At 43.4% G+C, this 17,584-nt stretch overlaps 1 protein-coding gene across 1 annotated transcript in view; it reads left to right on the forward strand.

Moving 5' to 3' along the window:
• Positions 1–17,584, forward strand: part of FHOD3 (formin homology 2 domain containing 3) — a 385,640-nt gene that overhangs the window by 243,700 nt on the left and 124,356 nt on the right. Inside the window, exons 9-10 of the mRNA XM_012725906.1 lie at positions 4,779–4,922; positions 17,103–17,341. Of these exons, the coding sequence (XP_012581360.1) occupies positions 4,779–4,922; positions 17,103–17,341 (383 nt within the window). The remainder of the gene's footprint in view (positions 1–4,778; positions 4,923–17,102; positions 17,342–17,584) is intronic.

Raw genomic sequence — 17,584 nt, forward strand, 5'->3', positions numbered from 1 at the left:
TCACCCCTGTGGCCAGCTTTTGTGCTCTGCAGGCTGTTTAACTGCCTGCAGCAACTGAAACCTATTGCAGAAGGTGGGGCGTAGTTAGGGCTTCAGAAAAAACCCAGAAGCAATTCCTGAGTCTAACTGTGACAACACTTGCTCTGATGAACAGGGGACAAGTTAATAGAAAGCAACATAATTATGAGTAGTAACTTTGAGTAGATATTAAAGTGTTGTGCAAAGCCTAATGTAAAAATAAACTATTACATTATTAAGAAATAATAAATATAAATGAAAAAAAATGTTGTGCAAAGCCTCTGGATTCAAATAATGGGGTGCTGGCCCTTTCCTCAGCTGAAGTGATGGAAACAGAGTCACTCTAAAACAGACCCAAGGGTCTAGAACAACTTGGCCTGTGATGCAATGGAAATCAGTGGGGATGGGTTAGCATCATTCATGATTAGGGGAGGCTTTATTACATGGAAATAAACATTCTTTAGCCATATTCCAAAATAAATCCTGGCTAAAGAATTCAGTGTAACACATTGAGCCATAGGATATTGAGAAGAAATCAGAAGATTAATTGGTCTCTAGTTGGTGAAGGGTATTTAATGACAAAGCCAGTAAAAAGATTTCAGTGTCAAGAACTTAAATATTTCAATGCCTACAACAATAAAAGATCTTATTTGTGAAGTGAAAAATCATAAATACTAGCTAAAAACAAGTGACAAACAGGGAAAATTGCAGAAAATGCCATTCCAGATATATTAAGAACCAGGAAGGAAATGAGTGATATTAAACCTATCAAGGTGAAAAGAAATGCATAGTAAACCAACAAGACCTTTATCCCAAGGCTTGGCAGACATAGCTTTTCAATGAAACTCCGTTTGTGAATGAGGACACGGGACACACTACCATTGTCCTATGGGGAATAGGATCATCCTGAAATTAGCGCTTTTGTCAAATTTGTGGCTTTATCTTACGATGGAATTTTAAAGCAATTTTCTGTTTGCTTTTTTTTTTTTCTTTAAGATTTAAGTCACCTATTTCCTGTCATTCTCAGTCCCTGACATTTGTTTTGGCAAACACTGAATCCATCAAGAATAGGATTTGCAGTCCCATAGTGTTTTCCATTGTAACGCTGCCCATTTCATTAGTGGAGGCTGTGTCTGGTGGCCCAGCAATCCCAGCAGCCTGGCGTGGCCTGGGCATCCTGCCTCCGGCTGCTGGCGGGGACCCAGGGCACCCCTCTCTCTCTGGGGGCAGGGGGCTCCAAGAGCCCAGGAATTCCTCACTGACCCTTTCTCTTCTGGCAGTTCTGTCCCCTCTTTTGTTAGTTCTGGCCCAGGCAGATTCCAAAGACGTTATTCCACGTGTCATCCTTTCCTTCAGAACCCACACTGGGTTTATTTTCTTTTGTTGAATTTGAATTGTGTTTATTGCTCCAGTGAGTAAAACCATCTGATATAAACCAGAGAATAAATTGAAATGTTAATGTAGGCCTGGGAGAAAAATCAGACTCTGAAACCTGGGAAATTATTATATTGTTTTACTGATTTTTCTTTCAACAAAAGAATATCTAATAGCAAATGCAAAAAATTAACATTTTTGTGATGAATGAAGCAAAGCTCCTAAATGCTCTAGTATGTTTATGTTTATGTTTCTGAGATTGAAATCTGTCCTCTTTGTTAAATAGAGGCAGACATGGTCGGGGGTGGTTTCTGCCCGCTGAAGCTCTAGAATACCTTGCCCTGACCTACCCCGGGCCAGTGGGAGTCCCCTCTTTTGGAAAGCTCAGACTGACCACCTTGCAGAATAGGATGAGGCTGATGGGCGGGTACGTGGAGCTGGCTTAGAGCAATCTAGGAGGAGAGTCCCGGGCAGCCAAGGGAGAGGGGATCTTCCTCTGACAGTAATAAGGGAGTTTGGTGTTTGTTTCTGTTTTTACATTTCCTGCTATTTTCCTATTATTTTCTAAATAATCGGATATGTAGCTGTATGCATTTAAACTCGTATGTAATTATGGAGAACTGTCCCAGTGCAGACTGGCTCTCCATGTTATCCTTTTATAGTTACATCCTCATCCCTCTTCCATTCCCCTGGCAACCACTTGTTCTCTAGCAGTTTTGTCATCTCAGAGATGTCGACTGGAATCACACAGGAGAGGCAAGTTTCTCCCACTCAGCATATGTCTTTGAGATCAGCTGTGTTGCTGTGTGTCTGCCTTAGTTTATTCCTTTCTGCTGCTGTGTAATATTCCACTCTATGGCTCTTCCGTGATTCGTTCATTTGTCTACCCCTTGAAGGAGATGTGGGTATTTATCACTATTGCACTCACAAATAAGGTTGCTATGGACACTTGTGTACAGACTTTGCTACAAGAAAGATTTGGTGGAATCAGTAAGACCCCCAAAGTAAGGAAACTAAAATATCCATTAGGGTAGAAGTGTCTCCCCCTGGGAGAGGCTGTAAAGATTTACTTGTTGCAGCGTTTATAGGACAAGGTTTGAGAGGAAACAAGGGAGACCAGGCACCAGGTGCCAGGTGGCTGTACCTTCAGCATCTTGAGAGTGAGGGTGGCAAGAAACATCCCCTTTATAGCCTTTTGTAGAGGACCTGCCACCTTTGCAGACGGAGGCAACTTGGTAGTGCGGCATCAGAGTCAAAATGGGAGGACAGGGCCTGTGGAGAGGTGGGGGCCTGGCAAGATTTGCAGAGCGTGTGAGAACCAGCTGAAAATAGATGAATATGTGTTTCTCAGTTGTACACGCCTCTCGTTGGGCAGACCAAGGAGCTGGGTTTGTGGCGGTGGCGGAAGCCCATCGCCCCTGCGGTCACACAGGAAAGGTGATGGTATGCAGACTTGGCTGGAGCCCAGGTTCTCACAGTGGAAATGACAAATGACCTGTTCATACCATCCGTCCTGGGTTTATTACTGAGCCAGGGCTCCCTGTGCCTGTGGTGTTGTGTAGACCTAATTGTTTAATGATTTTGGAGTAATCCCTCTGCATGTCCTGGTGGGGCTGCTAAGGCCATGGGGATTAGGTCCGGGAATTTAACCTCCTAGAAACTTCTGAGAGAAAGAACCTCAGCTGCATCTCAGCAGGGAGAAAAAGGAAGTCGAAGGGTGGGAGGGAGAGGTGAGGAGCCAGCCCAAGGCCTCACTGTGTGTGCCTCTTCCACCGTGGTGTGGAAATTTCTCATTCTAACACTAAATGCCAACTTGCCTGCATTCCTCAGATTGTGCTTCTGGCAGAGTCCGCCGTGTGTTGGGATTGCCGGCACCTGCCATCCTCGGCCCTGCCCAAGCCTGTGCCACTATTTCTTCTCTCTTCCTCTTTTAATGAGTTTAGTGTTTTCATTAAACCCAGAGATGATGTAGCCTTGATGACGGGATTCTTTGAGCACACACTCTTGTCAGTGTTGGGTGCCAGGGCACACTTCGGGGGTGGTTGTCACCTTCATGCCCACACCCGCTTTCAGAGGCCTATTGGTGTGAGCATCTGTTTGTTAGTGCATTATGGATTCCCAGCCTATGCTCTGTCACCTTCCTGGGCCCTGATGAAATGAAGTCCAGCATCCCAGTTCTTTTTCTTTGTTCTTACCACAACTGCAGTGAGTTGTGTCCTCTTCATGCAACACTGAAAGGAAAAAAAGACATGAATAAAGACATTCTTTCCAATATTAATCACCCAAAATAGAAGTGTCAGAGAAGTTGCTGTGAGAAGGTTTTTATGAAGCTTTGCCTTTTTTTCTTCCAGGCAAGTCACCATGTTTAGAATCATTTTGAAGTAGGTCTGGGGTATTGAGAATTGCAAAAGGAAGGGAAATAAGAAAGGGGTAAAAAATTGGCCCTCCCTGCTGGTGCAGCGGGTTAAAGCACTGCACTAAGAAGCTTAAGCCACTTCCGCATGACTTCCATCCCTGCCTGCCCTGGAGGAGATCCACATGGGCATGGCAGACCTCTCCTGACCCGCCCGCTGCCCCCCTCAACAGTGTACTTTGTCGATCTGTCTGTTCTGCTCCCCACTCTGTCCCTGGTGAATCCTCTCACCCTCTGCATCTCTGGCCTGTACCCCAGTTCAGTATGAATAAATAAATCTTTAAAAAGAAAGAAAGAAAGGGGTAAAACCTGTGTCTGAAATTCAAGGCCAAGGTGATGTGTGTCGAGACTCAGGGGTGTGAGGACAGAAGGGACAGTGGCTGTTACGGGGCTTTATCACAGGGGTTCAGTCAGCCTGACCTGAGCAACCAGGTTTCTTGTCAGAGAGGCAGAAATCAGCCTTTGCTTTCTAGGATTCTTTTCTTGTCTCTTGGTTGCTGCTTTGAAATTTCTTGAGTTTTCCTAAATTTCATAGACCCAGGGAAAGGCCTTGAGAATTGAAAGAAAAGAGAGTGGTTGTTTTGGCTCCTGCTGTTGGTAGGTTGACTTAACAGAGGTTTCTAACCACTGACTGGGTTAGTTTTCTATTACCTTATCACAGATTACGTCAAATTTACAGATTTCTCAGCTCACAGATTCCATGGGCAGGGTCCAGTCACCCAGGCCCCGCCTGCCTCTGTCCCCTGCTCAGGGGCTCTCCACCAGGGTTGGGGTGTCTCTGAGCTTGGAGCTGGGTAGCAGAGTTCATTGACTAGTGGCTCCTGGACACCTGGTGTTTTGCTGCTGCTTAGGCAACTGGCAAGGCAGCCTCTCTGCTAGTCTGAACTCACAGGAGGCCTAGGCCCTCTTTGAAAGGGTTCACCTGATTAGGCCCACCCAGCAAATGTCTGAGTCCTTTGTTTTTTCCCTCTAGACGTTGTCAGGATTGCCGGACCAGGACAGCTTCTACGATGTGGTGGACTGCCTGGAGGAGCTGGGCATCGCAGCCGTGTCCGAGAGGCACTTGAACAAGAAAGGGACTGACCTGGACTTGGTGGAGCAGCTGAACATTTATGAGGTAACAGCACGACTATTGGAAGGCGTTGTACAGCCTCAGTGAACGTCAGGACTCGAGGCCAAGCATATTCTGGACCAGGGGTTCTGAGTACTGGGGAGTAGCCTCTGCATCATGGTGAGCTGATTTGAAATGCAGATTCTCAGACCTCCCCCCAGACCTGCTAAATCAGACCTGCGATCTTGTGCTTAAGCTTTCAGATGATTTTGCTGCATTTCCTGATCTATGCAAAATTTGGTGGCTATGTTATTTACTTACTAGTTATTTTAAAGGACATGCAGTTTTTTCATCAGCACTGTCATTCAGGGTAGGAAGAAGGGAGAGGCAGATGGCTTTTTACATATTTTTATACCTAACAAGATAGAACTTCAGCCATACGTTATCTGTAGGCCCCAGCGCAAAACGAAAAAACAGGGAAAAAATGCTATTAAAGAGACGAAACAACGTTTTAATTTCTTCTATAGTCTTTCTCATCTTTCTATGTGTTTTTTTATTATTTGATGTCAGTCCAAGGAAAATAAAAATTGAAACGTTTTAGCATGAATTTTACTGTTTAGATTACTTTAAATACAGTTTAAAATACAGATCTAAGAACATTTTAACTTGCATGCAATTTGTAGTCATCGCCCTTCCACGTGTATACATTTCGTTCTTGAACAGTGTAAGCACAGAAAAAACCAACTCCTTTATTTTACTTCTTGATAAATGTGCCATGTGTCAGTATCCTACCTTCAGCCTACTGATGAACTAAGGAAGTACCAGAAGGAAAAAGAACCATAGCTGCCCCATCTTTTAATTTGTTTTCTCTGTGATTGTTCAGCATACGTGGCTGACTAGTACAGGAAAGGAGCACAGGAGGGAAAGGATGGTAGCCCTCCGTGGGTAGCCCTCATTCACAGCATGATCTGGTTTGCACCGAAGGTGTTGACTCCAGAACTGCCAGTGCCCCTGCTGACTTGGGGAGCGGGTAACGTGCTGACCTCGTACCCACCCTGAGTCCACTGGACTCTCACATGTGCTCATGGACGGCAAAGAAGGAAAGACATGCATGTCCTCTGCTTATGTGTGTCCACTGTTGCATGAGGCTTCACTTTCCAGAATACAAGTCTAAAAACAGTAAGAATGTCAAGGTGGTGGCAGCAAAGCATGAACTAAGGCCTCGCCACAGGGGCAGGGTGCTCTGTACCAGCGCACAGTCACACATCCACATGGCCGGGCCTGCTTTGAGGTCCGCATCATGGCTCTGCAGCCTATTGACGTGAGTTCACATTTTAGGTGACATGCCGACGTTTATTAAAGTTAATTATCTTGGGGGACTGTTGTCTGCACTCTGGATGAAGGGCACAGCACATCCTCATTGTCCAGTTTTTTCGCATGGCCAATGGGGGTTAGACTGTCGAGACATATTTCCTCTTAGAGGATGTGACCTCAAACAGGAAAGCCTATTCTTTTAGGCCAAGTTGGCTCAAAATAAGAGTGAACCATGCTATGAGGACTTACTAACAGTGGCATTCCTGAAAAAGTATCATTAAAAGAGTTTTTGGGGCCCTCATAACCCTCCAATTTTTGTTCCAAGTTTTTGCCCCAAATATCATTTACATACCACAAAAATTAGCCATTTTATTTATTTTATTTTAATTAACCATTTTAAATTGCATCATAGTAACTTTCCGTATGTGGCAATATTGTGTTACTATCACCACTCTCATATTCCGGAATATTTTCATCTCTCCAAAAAGAAATCCCATATCCATTTCTCCCTACCTCCATGTCTATGTCCCTACAACTCTCTCTGATGAATTTGCCCACTCTAGACAGCACATGCAAATTGACCCACACACTATGTGGGTTTTTTGTTTTGGCATTTAATTGACATACAGTGTTATTTTAGTTTCATGGGTACAATATAATGATTTCACATTTGTATACATTACCAAATGATAGCCACAGTAAGTCTATTTACCACATTTTCTCAGCAACTTCCAAATTTGCAAGACGATGTTACTGATAGTCTCCAGGCCATATGTTACAACATGTGTTCTTTGTGACCAGCTTTCACTTAGCATATTTTCAAGATTCATTCATGATGCAGCATGTATCACTGCTTTGTTCCTATTCGTGTCTCCCCAAATTCCACTGTTGGAGATGCCACATTTTGTTTATCCGTTCATCAGTTGATGGACATTTGGGTTATTTCCATCTTTCAGCTACTATGAACAGTGCAGCTATAAATATATCTGTCAAGTTCCTATGTGGATGTGTTATTTTCAGTTGTCTTCAAGAATAAGCTTAGGAGTGAGATTGTTGGGCCTATGTACTCTTTGTTTGGTCGTTTGAGGAACTGTCAGACTATTTTCTAAAGTGGCTACACCATTTGACACTCCCACCAGCAGTGTGATGAGTTTCAAATTCTCTTCTACCTCCTCAATGTTTGCTATTGTTCATCTTTTAAAATTATAGTCATCCCAGTGGGTGTGAAGTGCTACACTTGTGGTTTTGATTTGCATCTCTGTGGTGACTAATGATGTTGAGTATCTGTTCAGGCGCCTGTTGGTCACTTGCATAAATTTTGTGGAGAAATGTCTATTTAGATCCTTTGTCCATTTTTCATTTGTGCTGTTGTGTTACTATTGAGTTGTAAGAATTCTTTGTGTATTTTGAATACAAAATCCTTGTCAGTTACAGATTGTGATGCATACTTTCTCACTCTGAGTTGTACTATTTTACTTCTGACCTAAAAATTCTATTCATAGCGATAGGTATTTTTAACTCTCACCTCCTTATAAAAAATAATATATAAACATTGAAGCACCATTGGGAAATGCCAAAAAGCATGAGAAAAAAATATCACTCAGGGTATTTTTCTTCTACATAAGTGTAACACATAGAGATAATAGCTTGTATAAATAGCATATTCTAAGTTTTTATTTGCTGACACGTGGAAACCATTTCTTGTGCCATTATATCTTCAAGAACTTAAATCTTACTAGAAATACAAGGTTCTATATGCATGGACCTTTTTTGTGTATAATTTGTCCCAGTTTATCAGACTTGGATTATTTCTAAGATTTTTTCATTTATAAATGCTGTCACGTTTAAATGAGCAGCTTCACTCATAAATTTTTGTATACAGCTAAATTCCTAGTGGGGATAAATGGCTCCCTGGTGCTATTCTCTGCGTAGAAGTGAAGAGACTGACACATAAGTCACTACTTCTTACGAGTACTGACATCACAGTGGCAAGTTGAGGAACAGAACACACTTATCTTTCTTCTTTTTTTTTTTTTAAAGATTTATTTATTTATTCATACAGAACTGGGGTACAGGCCAGAGATGCAGAGGGTGAGAGGATTCACCAGAGACAGAGTGGGGAGCAGAACAGGCAGATAGACAAAATACACTGCTGAGAGGAGCAACGGGCGGGCCAGGAGAGGTCTGCCACCCCATGTGGTCTCCTCCGGGGCAGGCGGAGATCGAACTCATGAGGAAGTGGCTTAAGCTTCCTAGTGCAGTGCTTTAACCCGCTGCACCACCAGGGAGGGCCCCACACTTATCTTTCTATTAGGAAAAATCAGAGCTGCTTGACAGTATCTGCTGTCAGATGTGGGGGTTCCCTACAGCCACCCAGCTCGGTGTTCCCTTGTTCTGGGCCTCTCCTCCTGCTGAGCCTCGCTTGACAAAAGGACCAGTAGAAGCTGTAAGAACCAGAAAATTGTTGGTAACTTAGGAATGTTTCTTCTCCTACCCTTTGGCGCCAATACTATTCCCTTATATAAATATAATTTTTTTTTCTGTATCTTTTACGTGATTGTGTATTCCCCATAAAACTCCCACCACGAGTTCACCTGTGAATGATCACGGTAGCCTCTCATGCTCTTCTCTCCCCTGTTTTGATCCCTTTTCCTCCCCGCTCCCTCTCAGAATGTCTTTGATTTATGGTTGCCTGCAAATTTTAGTGTTTTTTTTTATTGTTATTTTTTCCCTGATCCCTTATTTGATTCCCCTATATTCCTCCTGTAAGTGAAACCATTTGATGTTTTTCTTTTTGCTTCTGGCTTATTTCACTGAGCATGATCCCTTCTAGCTCCATCCATGTTGCTGTGAATGGCGAGTTTCTTTTTGATTGTTGAATAGTATTCCATTGTATATATAAACCACATCTTCTTGATACAGGCATCGATTTTGGGGCATTTGGGTTGTTCCTATATTTTACCTATTTTGAATAGTGCTGTGATAAACATAGGAGTGCAGGTATCTTTTTGAAACAGTGTTTCTATATCCTTTGGGTAGCTTTTCTTTATAACTAAAAAACAACTTTATAAAAAAAAAGCAGTTTTACCTGAAAATTGCTTATTTTATGAACCTAGGTAGGAATCAGATAATCATACCAGCATTGACAAATTGAAGCTCCTGCTCCCTCTCTATCCAAGGTAGCAACTTTGGGATTACAGGTTACATGCGTGCAGAGGCATTTCCAGAAAGGCCTGGAAAATCCCTGTGACTTCTCCCGGTCTATCCTTGATGTTGGGCAAGACCCAGAACAATAGGTGAGGTCTCTAAGTGGGATTCATAAGTCACCTCCTCTAGTGAGTAGTACCTAGTTATGAAACATCTCTACTACATAGTTCAGAGCCATGACTCATAAATCTACAAAATCTGTATTTACTGTGGGTAATCCTTCGCAAGGGGCATCCTGCTAAGGGCACTGAGAGGCAGGAGAATGCTCATGTTTAGTGAATCTCATAGGTGTATAGGTAGTCTCATTACAAGAGATGAGATGAGATGGGCCCACTTGCTTTGTTTCTTTCTCTAGAACATCTCCTTGAATGGGAAAGAAAGGGTCACAGGCCAGCTGCTTCAATTCCTTCCTCCCTGTCCACATCCCCAAACAACATGCTGTTTAATTTTGTCTGTTTTCAAACTTAAAACAAAACAAAACAAAAAAATAGGTTCATGGTACTTGTATCCTTCTATTCGTGCTGCTACGTGGAGTTCATTAGTTCATTTTCACTGCTGATGATTCTATCTCAATTTCTGTTCTTCCCTTAATAGATGTTAGCTGGTTTGTAGTTTAGTTGCTGATGACAATTCCTGCAGTGTGCTATACTCTGTGTGTGTCTATACTTCTTGAGTTCCGCTATCAGTTTTAGTCTTGCTTCATAAAAATATTTAGAAGCTTTTCTTCTCTCTGCCCTTTTCTCTGGTCTTAGAAGATTTGATAGAATCTCTGTAAGAAATTATGTAGGCCTATGTTGGTGATGATGACGAGGAGTGTGCTTTGGGGGAAGAGGAAGATGTCTGGTAACTGTATTTTTCTGTGGAACTTTGTAATTCCTGTGTTTACTGGGGTCAGTTTAGTTAAACTAAATTTTCCTAGAAAATTATCCATTTCATCTGGATTTTTAAACTGATTAACAAAATAGTCTCTTCTGAATGTTTTTAATTTCCTCTATGTCAGCAGTTCATTTGACTTCTGTTATTTCTTTTCGTGTTTATAATTTCTTCCTTTCCCTCCTCTCTTAACTGGTGATTTGCCTAGTCTTTTTTCCCATATACTACTTTTAACTTACCTGTGATTTCCATGACTTTTCTGTTTTGTACCTCAACTCATGGTTATCTTTATAATTTCCTTCTTTAACTTTCTTCTGGTTTACTGTTCTTTTTCTAGATATTTAGTTGGTTATTTAATTCATTTCTTTAACCCTTCTTGTATTCCTGGTATATTTAATCTACTTGGTCACAATGTATTCTTTTAAGAAATGTGCTGTTGGGATTGTGTTTGATGATTATTTAGGATTTTTTCACAGATACTCATAAATAAAATTGGCCTCCTCCTCATGCCCCCACCCTTCTTATATGCCATTGTTATCAGTCTGGGCAGCACTGTGTGGCTGGTATTGTGAAAACGAGACCACTCTTGTGTGTTGCTCATCTACCATGCACTCGCCTGACTGTGTTGTGTGGTATCCCTAAGGCACTACCCTGGTTCTTCCATGGGATCCTCCATAGCCCCTTCTCATCTCCTTTAGTGTAGGGGCTTCCTTATCAGACTTCCTCTCAGACCCTGTGACTGACTAACCCAGTGAGTTCAGCAGCCTTGAGAGCTGCTGTTCTGATCCTGAGCTTCCTAACAAGACCACACTGCCTGCTTCTCTTTCTGCTTGTCCTCCTTTCATTCATCTCCATTCCATAGTCTAAGACAGTGGGTAGCTGATTTCCCAGCAGCTAAGTGTGATGAGAGACACAGAAGGTGCCAGAAGAGCTTTGGCTGCTTTGGGAATGGCCACCAGAAAGCTGCATTCATCTTAATGAGCCCTTTACTTTCCTCCCATGAGAAAAACAAAAATCTTACACAATCTCTTTCTCTTCAAAGATCAGATTTTCTCACATCACAAACCTGGAGTTGCCTTAGACTCTTCCCTTTTCTCTATCCTTCAGCTTTGAGGCTTGATAGCTGAAAATGCTACTTCTCCATTTTCAGTGTCAACCCTCTAGTTCTCATTATTTCTTGCCTTCAGTGCTGCAATATCTTCTCATTCATTTCTTCTGTGAATTTGTTGTTTCAATGAATTTATTAAGCACCTACTATGTGCAAAGCACTAGTTTATGCTGGGGTCATAGCAGGGATTTAGACTAGGTCACTGCTTTGAAAGAACACACACCACAAATGGGGTACAATGATGAGGTATACAAATAAGTTGAGGGTCAGAGACAGGCATGTCTATGAAGAAAAGACACTGGATGTGGTGGGGGAAGAATCTGAGGTGACACAGAAAATATGCTTAGATGAAAGCACAGAGAAAGTGCTGGAAGGTGAGTACTGAAGGGGCTCTGGTGTGGCAGGTGTGAGGGGTGACAAGGAGATTGGTGTGTCTGGCAGGGCAGGGCCTGGGAAAGCAGACCCCGAAGAAGCTAACATCCTGTAGGAACTATACCTCACAGAGCCCTCTCTGCTGTCTCCTCTTTTTAAATTCCCTCTTGTCTTATCTTCTGGAAAGTCAGGCCTGACTATGTCAGTCCTCTGACAAAGAAAATAAGTGTGAGTGTGTGTGAGTGTGAGTGAGTGAGTCATTGTGAGTGTGAGTGTGTGTGAGTGAGTGTGAGTGAGTACCTTTTCATGGCCAGCAGGATGAAGTCCAGACTCCTGTGTAGGCTGAATAGGTGGAAGAGCAGAGTCTGTGGCCTTTGCTCCCCTGTGGCCTGTCTCTGGTCATTCCTAAGATGTCTCTGAAGTCTGAGCTGCATTCAGCATCTCCCATGTCTTGAGTGTGAAAGGTAAGCCTTTGAGTTTTTCTTTATTATTTTTTCTTTGCTTGTACTGTTCTTCCCAACTCCTTTCCCTGCTACAGGGGTTACCTCAGATGTCCTTTCCTTCACGAGGCCTCCTAGGTAAAGTAAAATGAGTTCCAGCTGCTTGACTTCTGCACTTTGGTCACAACCCATGAAAGAGCACTGGTCTATGTACATGCCTCAGATCAAACAGCCCTCAGAGGCACTTTCCTGTCAGTGTCCCTGTGAGCTTCTATCATTTTTCCCTTCTTGTTCTAATCCAGGGCCTAGCAGCACACCTGTCCAGAATTGAAGTTCAGTAAGTGCATTGATGGAGATCTAATTTAAATACGACACATTTTATGATGATCTTTGCTAGATACTGGATTGAGAGAAAGGTGTGACTTTATCAGATAGGCGCTACCTTAGAGGGAAGATGTTTTGAATAATAACTGGGTGGCCACTGAATGTGTTAGATACCAGACAGAGTCAGGACTTTATGTCTTCCAGAAATTTTAGTGCAGTTTTTAAAAAGTGTTTTCTGCCACAGGGCAACTAAGTTCAGTATTTTTAGGGGCGGCAAGGAGGCCTACAAGTACAGCCAGTATTTTCCTCACCAAAGCCCATGAATGTTTTCAAACAATTGCTGAGAACTTGGTTGGGCTTCTAGAATTCTCCGTCATGGTGCAGGATGTCTGGTGGCCATATGTCCTGGACTTGTGGGGACTGGCTCAGTTCCATGAAATTTAATTCCATTTCAGAAAGGTGATTTAATCCATGTTTAACTAAATTCATTTGAATTTTTATGACTTCACATGAATTTTCAAATACTTAAATTCACAAATCAAAATGAAAAACTTTTGTCAGATTATGTGTTCTCATTTTTGATTCAGAAAATGTGGTCCTAGTAATGGAGGCAGCATCTGAAGGCCTTTGAGGGTGAGGAGTTACATTTAGGAATAATTAACTAATAGATCCAGTCTCTTAAGATCCTTCCTTCCTTGTCATGAGTGATTAAAAATAAAATGTGTACCCATTAACTCTTGCTTCATAGCAAATGCACCAGAACTTAGTAGTCTAAAACAATTATTGCTCATGATTTTGTGGGTCAGAAAACTTGGGTCTGGATAAGCTAAGTGAGTCTCATGCAGTTGCAGTTAGCTGATGGCTGAGTGGTCTAAAGTAAGCTCATTCACCTGGCCTACCATTTGGTGCTCCTGGCTAGGTTATATCTTCGGCAAACAAGTTCACACTTCTTCATATGGTAGTAGCATTTCAGAAGGCCAAATTCCAAGGCACTTTAGAAGCCTCTGGTATGCATTGTTTTGCTGATGTTCTGTTGGCCAAAGCAAGGGGATAATCCTAGACTCGATGTAGATGGAAGTACACAAGGGTAAGAAAACAGGAGGCATGACTGTGGAAGCCCAGTTCTGTAGTGATCTGCCAGGTCCTCACCTTGGCTCCTTCCTGGAATGGCATTGGCATCTTTTTCACCTGACAAGGTACAGAGGTAAAGATCAAAAGGGGAAGTGATATGGAAAAGGATTATAATATGATATAAACTCAAATACCAATAGCTTTTCACCTCTATCAAGAATACTTAGTTTATCATCTATTTGTTGATAAGAAGAAACTGGTTTCAATGGGACAGTGGTAGAGTGGTTATGGCTAACCCTGTTAGGGCTGTGTACGGAAATACTCACAGATGAAGTGAGATGATCTGAGATTTACCCCTAAAAGCGTTTGGTTGTGGGGTCAGGCATGCAGAATGGGAGATAAATGAGGCAGGCTCAACCAGGAGGTGGACATTGTTCAGTTATCAAGGGTGAGAGCACATCAGTGTCTGTGCCCTACTCTGTGTATGTTTCAAAATTTCTATAATGGAGTGTCTAGAAGAATGTCATCACAAAGAAAGGAAGTGGCCACAGAAACCATCTTAATCTGCTCCTGATATTTGCTCAGTATGAGCATGCAAGTGGTCAGTGCTGGATTCTAGGACCTGCTTGCTCCTCATCTCCTTTTTAATTTACAAGCAGTGTTCTACACTAATGCAAAGAGTTAGAAGGCACTTAACAAGGCCCAGCAAATGGACCCCACCACCATGTGGGAGAGATGGCACTTTCTGGACAGAGCCAGTCTCACCCTGCATTCCCATGGAGGACTCACATTGCACTTTGTGGTTGATTAAACGTGACACCAAGGGTTCTGAATAAATGTGTGGTGAGTGCTGTGCTCTCCAGGTATCTTCCAGCTTTTTGACTCTAGCCTGCTGTTCACCTCATCAGGGTCTGATGAGTTCAGCAATCCTTTATATAGAAGTGCAGTCTCTGTTACTAGTGGTCACTGGGGACTCAGGATGGTTGTTACATAAACTAAACCGTGATTACCAGCCCCAAATTTCCTGTTACCCTGTCCCTGATGGCCAGGCTGCCACTAGGAATCCTGGAATTCTGTGCCCCAACCACCTGTTCTGAGCACAGTTTGCTTTTTTGAAAAAGATGCTTTGTGGAGGACTTGAATCTTAGAAAATCTCAACTGAATTCTATTTTTTGGTGTTCCTTTGATAGTTTGTGCAGACTTTTAAAGGTTCTTGTGGTTTCTGTTACTGACAAAAGGCAGTGAGAGTGGATTTCATCTCATGAACACTGTGTTTCTCCCTGAAAGGAGCTGTGAACTGAATGCTATTTGATCCTTGATCTCTGAGGTTAGACAAAGAATTAGAAATATCTGAACTCTCCTTTAGCTTCTAATCTTATCATTCCAAATGTGTGCTTAATAAGAAGCAGAATCAATACTTCAGGTCAGGGTAAGTTCAGCTGGTCTCGAATTTTTAAATCTAAAACTGAGGGAAAATGATTGGCTAGAAATAGTTTAAAATACTGACCTTGGTTAGGTGGATAATCATTCTCAAACTTGCCCCAGACAGTGACACTTGAAGCATTAAAGTTGAGGTGATGATATGTGATTAACCAAATGCATAATTTCTTTTTTAGTTCTTGCAGTTATACTGGGGAGGGGACCCTGGAAAAGAGACTTTCTAATGAATTTTATAGGAGTAGCACTTCTGCCAAACTCTTATCTCTTCTTACACTAACCCTTCCCAAATGATGGCTGACTACTAAATTCTAAGGCAACAAAATAGTCAAAAACTATTAAATTCTCTTTATAGATCTGAGAGTTTGTTATAAACCATATCTGGCACATAGAGTTTCACTAAATCACTCTTTCCAAAAGCGAGAGCTGGAGGGAACTAGAGTTGAGACCAGTAAAGGCTCAACTATGAAGTAGGCCATGTCTCAGGTATCAGGTCTGGATGAGGTGGCTAATGTGTTCTTGACTCAGTTAACCTCCCTGTGATAGGTGAACACAGCTGTCAGAACTTAGGACAGAGGGGACCACTGATTTTGCAACAGCCAGATTTGCTGTGCCTCGTCATAGGGTACAGTTAGCTACCTGGTCTTTATATACCTCCACATTCTCTTACATGTCAGGTTGAACATGTGAGATGGGACCTAGATCATCTAGGGCCTGGAGAATTTATACCTTTGGGAACAGGTATCCATAAGACTCTGTGATGACCAATGCAGTGAGACTGTTGGACTGGTTCATCTGTACTGTAAGGTGGTCTAGCCTGCCAGCTTTGTGTGTGGTTATGCTCAACACCTTCATCTCAGGGCTTTGGAGGGAGAAGGACTGCTATATTTAGTAATATATAGCGGTCACAGCACAGGTCCTGCTTTAGCTTCTTTATATAAGTTGTCTTTATGTGAGCTATTGTTATCACACACCTGCAAATGCAAGGTATCATTTGTTGGGCAAGTAATTTGCTACAGGTCATTTCTGGTTTATTGACGGCACAACCAGCATGCACCCAGCGGCCTACTCAACACCAAACTATGTAAATCTTACTGTCTAGTATTGAAGAAAGTGGACCTAAAAATATGAGAGAATCCATCCAGACAGAGGTGGGGACAACCAGGGCTGGGGAGGTGCACATGGTAAGGAGCAGGCTGACTGCCCCGGTGAGCTGAAGTGTGCAGGGTAAAGACAGAAGCTGTTTATGTGAGTGAGAAAGTTGAGGGGTAGGATCCAGTCCAGAGAGAGGTGAAAAGATGGCCATGCTAGGCTTCTGAAAGGGCACCAACTAGAAGCAGAACTCAGATATCCCTTGGTAGTGGGCAGGGGTATGTGGGTGGTGTTCCTAGGCTCAGGTTTCCACAAAATCCTGAAGTGACCAATTATTCAGCACAAATACGAATCACTTCACAAAGAAAAATTTTAATAACTTTTCCGGGATTCAAGTATTTCTGGCATATGTTTTTGTGTCTTGCATATGTGAACTGTCTAGTGAAACTAGAGGTTCTACCAGGCCTGAGGGCATGCTGCTGAGGGACCCCGAGAACGGCAGTGCTGTCAGGGGGGCTGCTGGCACATGACGTAGGGGAGGCGCAAAGCCTGCCGGGATGCCCTGGGCTATTCCAGCCTCAGCATCCTGACCAGACTCTGGGCTCTGTTCATCTGAGCACCATGTCCAGGAGAGCAAGTGCAGGAACTTCTGGGACCCCACACCCTGTGCTTCTGGAGGAACTTTTCTTCTGCAAAAGTGAAAAGCCAGGGCGGGCCAGGAGAGCTGCTCCTGGATGGCAGGATGGTCTGCACTTCAGGGTGCATGAGAGAAGTTGTCCTTTTCACAGCCCTGGGATTGGGAATAACCACACAGTCAGCTTCTTTTAGACTGTGGAGTGTGTTTTGAGCCCATGTGGTTGTGAGGGCTTGCGCAGGAGCTGAGGCCGGGAGGATGGGAAAAGACAGCGTGAAGTCCTCATTAAGGCCAGTCTAAAGCGCAGCGTCACAGCTGAGGTCTGGGAAAGGCGCTGAGACTGACCTCACACTGCACATGTTCTGCTTTTTCAGATGGCGCTGAGACTGGAGGATGGTGATGAAACTGCAGAGCCGCCCCCCAGCGGGCGCCGGGACCGGCGGCGAGCCAGCGTCTGTTCTGGTGGAGTGGGCGAGCCCAGGGGCCTGGACCGCAGGCGCAGCCGCAGGCACTCCGTACAGAATATCAAGAGTCCTCTGTCGGCTCCTGCCAGCCCCTGCTCCCAGACTGCTCCAGGCTGCAAGACCAGTCAAGTACGAGACCTCTGCGAAAAGTAAGCACTAACCAGACCCAGGCAGGTGGACGGAGGCCACACCCCACAGGGGCCCACCAGCCCCTTCCTGCTGGCCACAAAGCCTCCTCCTAACTTACTCCCTCACTCTTTAAAACACCACCGATTCCCATGGAACTTTCCAGCCAGGGTGGCCCTAGTGAAATGCTCAGATTTGCTCTCACTGACCACATGAATTCTCTTTCACCCACTTATGCTCTGTTAATCTGTTCAGGAAAACCATGC

Source organism: Condylura cristata, unplaced genomic scaffold (assembly GCF_000260355.1).
Source record: "Condylura cristata isolate star-nosed mole 26May11 unplaced genomic scaffold, ConCri1.0 scaffold00016, whole genome shotgun sequence".
NCBI classification, from domain to species: Eukaryota; Metazoa; Chordata; class Mammalia; order Eulipotyphla; family Talpidae; genus Condylura; species Condylura cristata.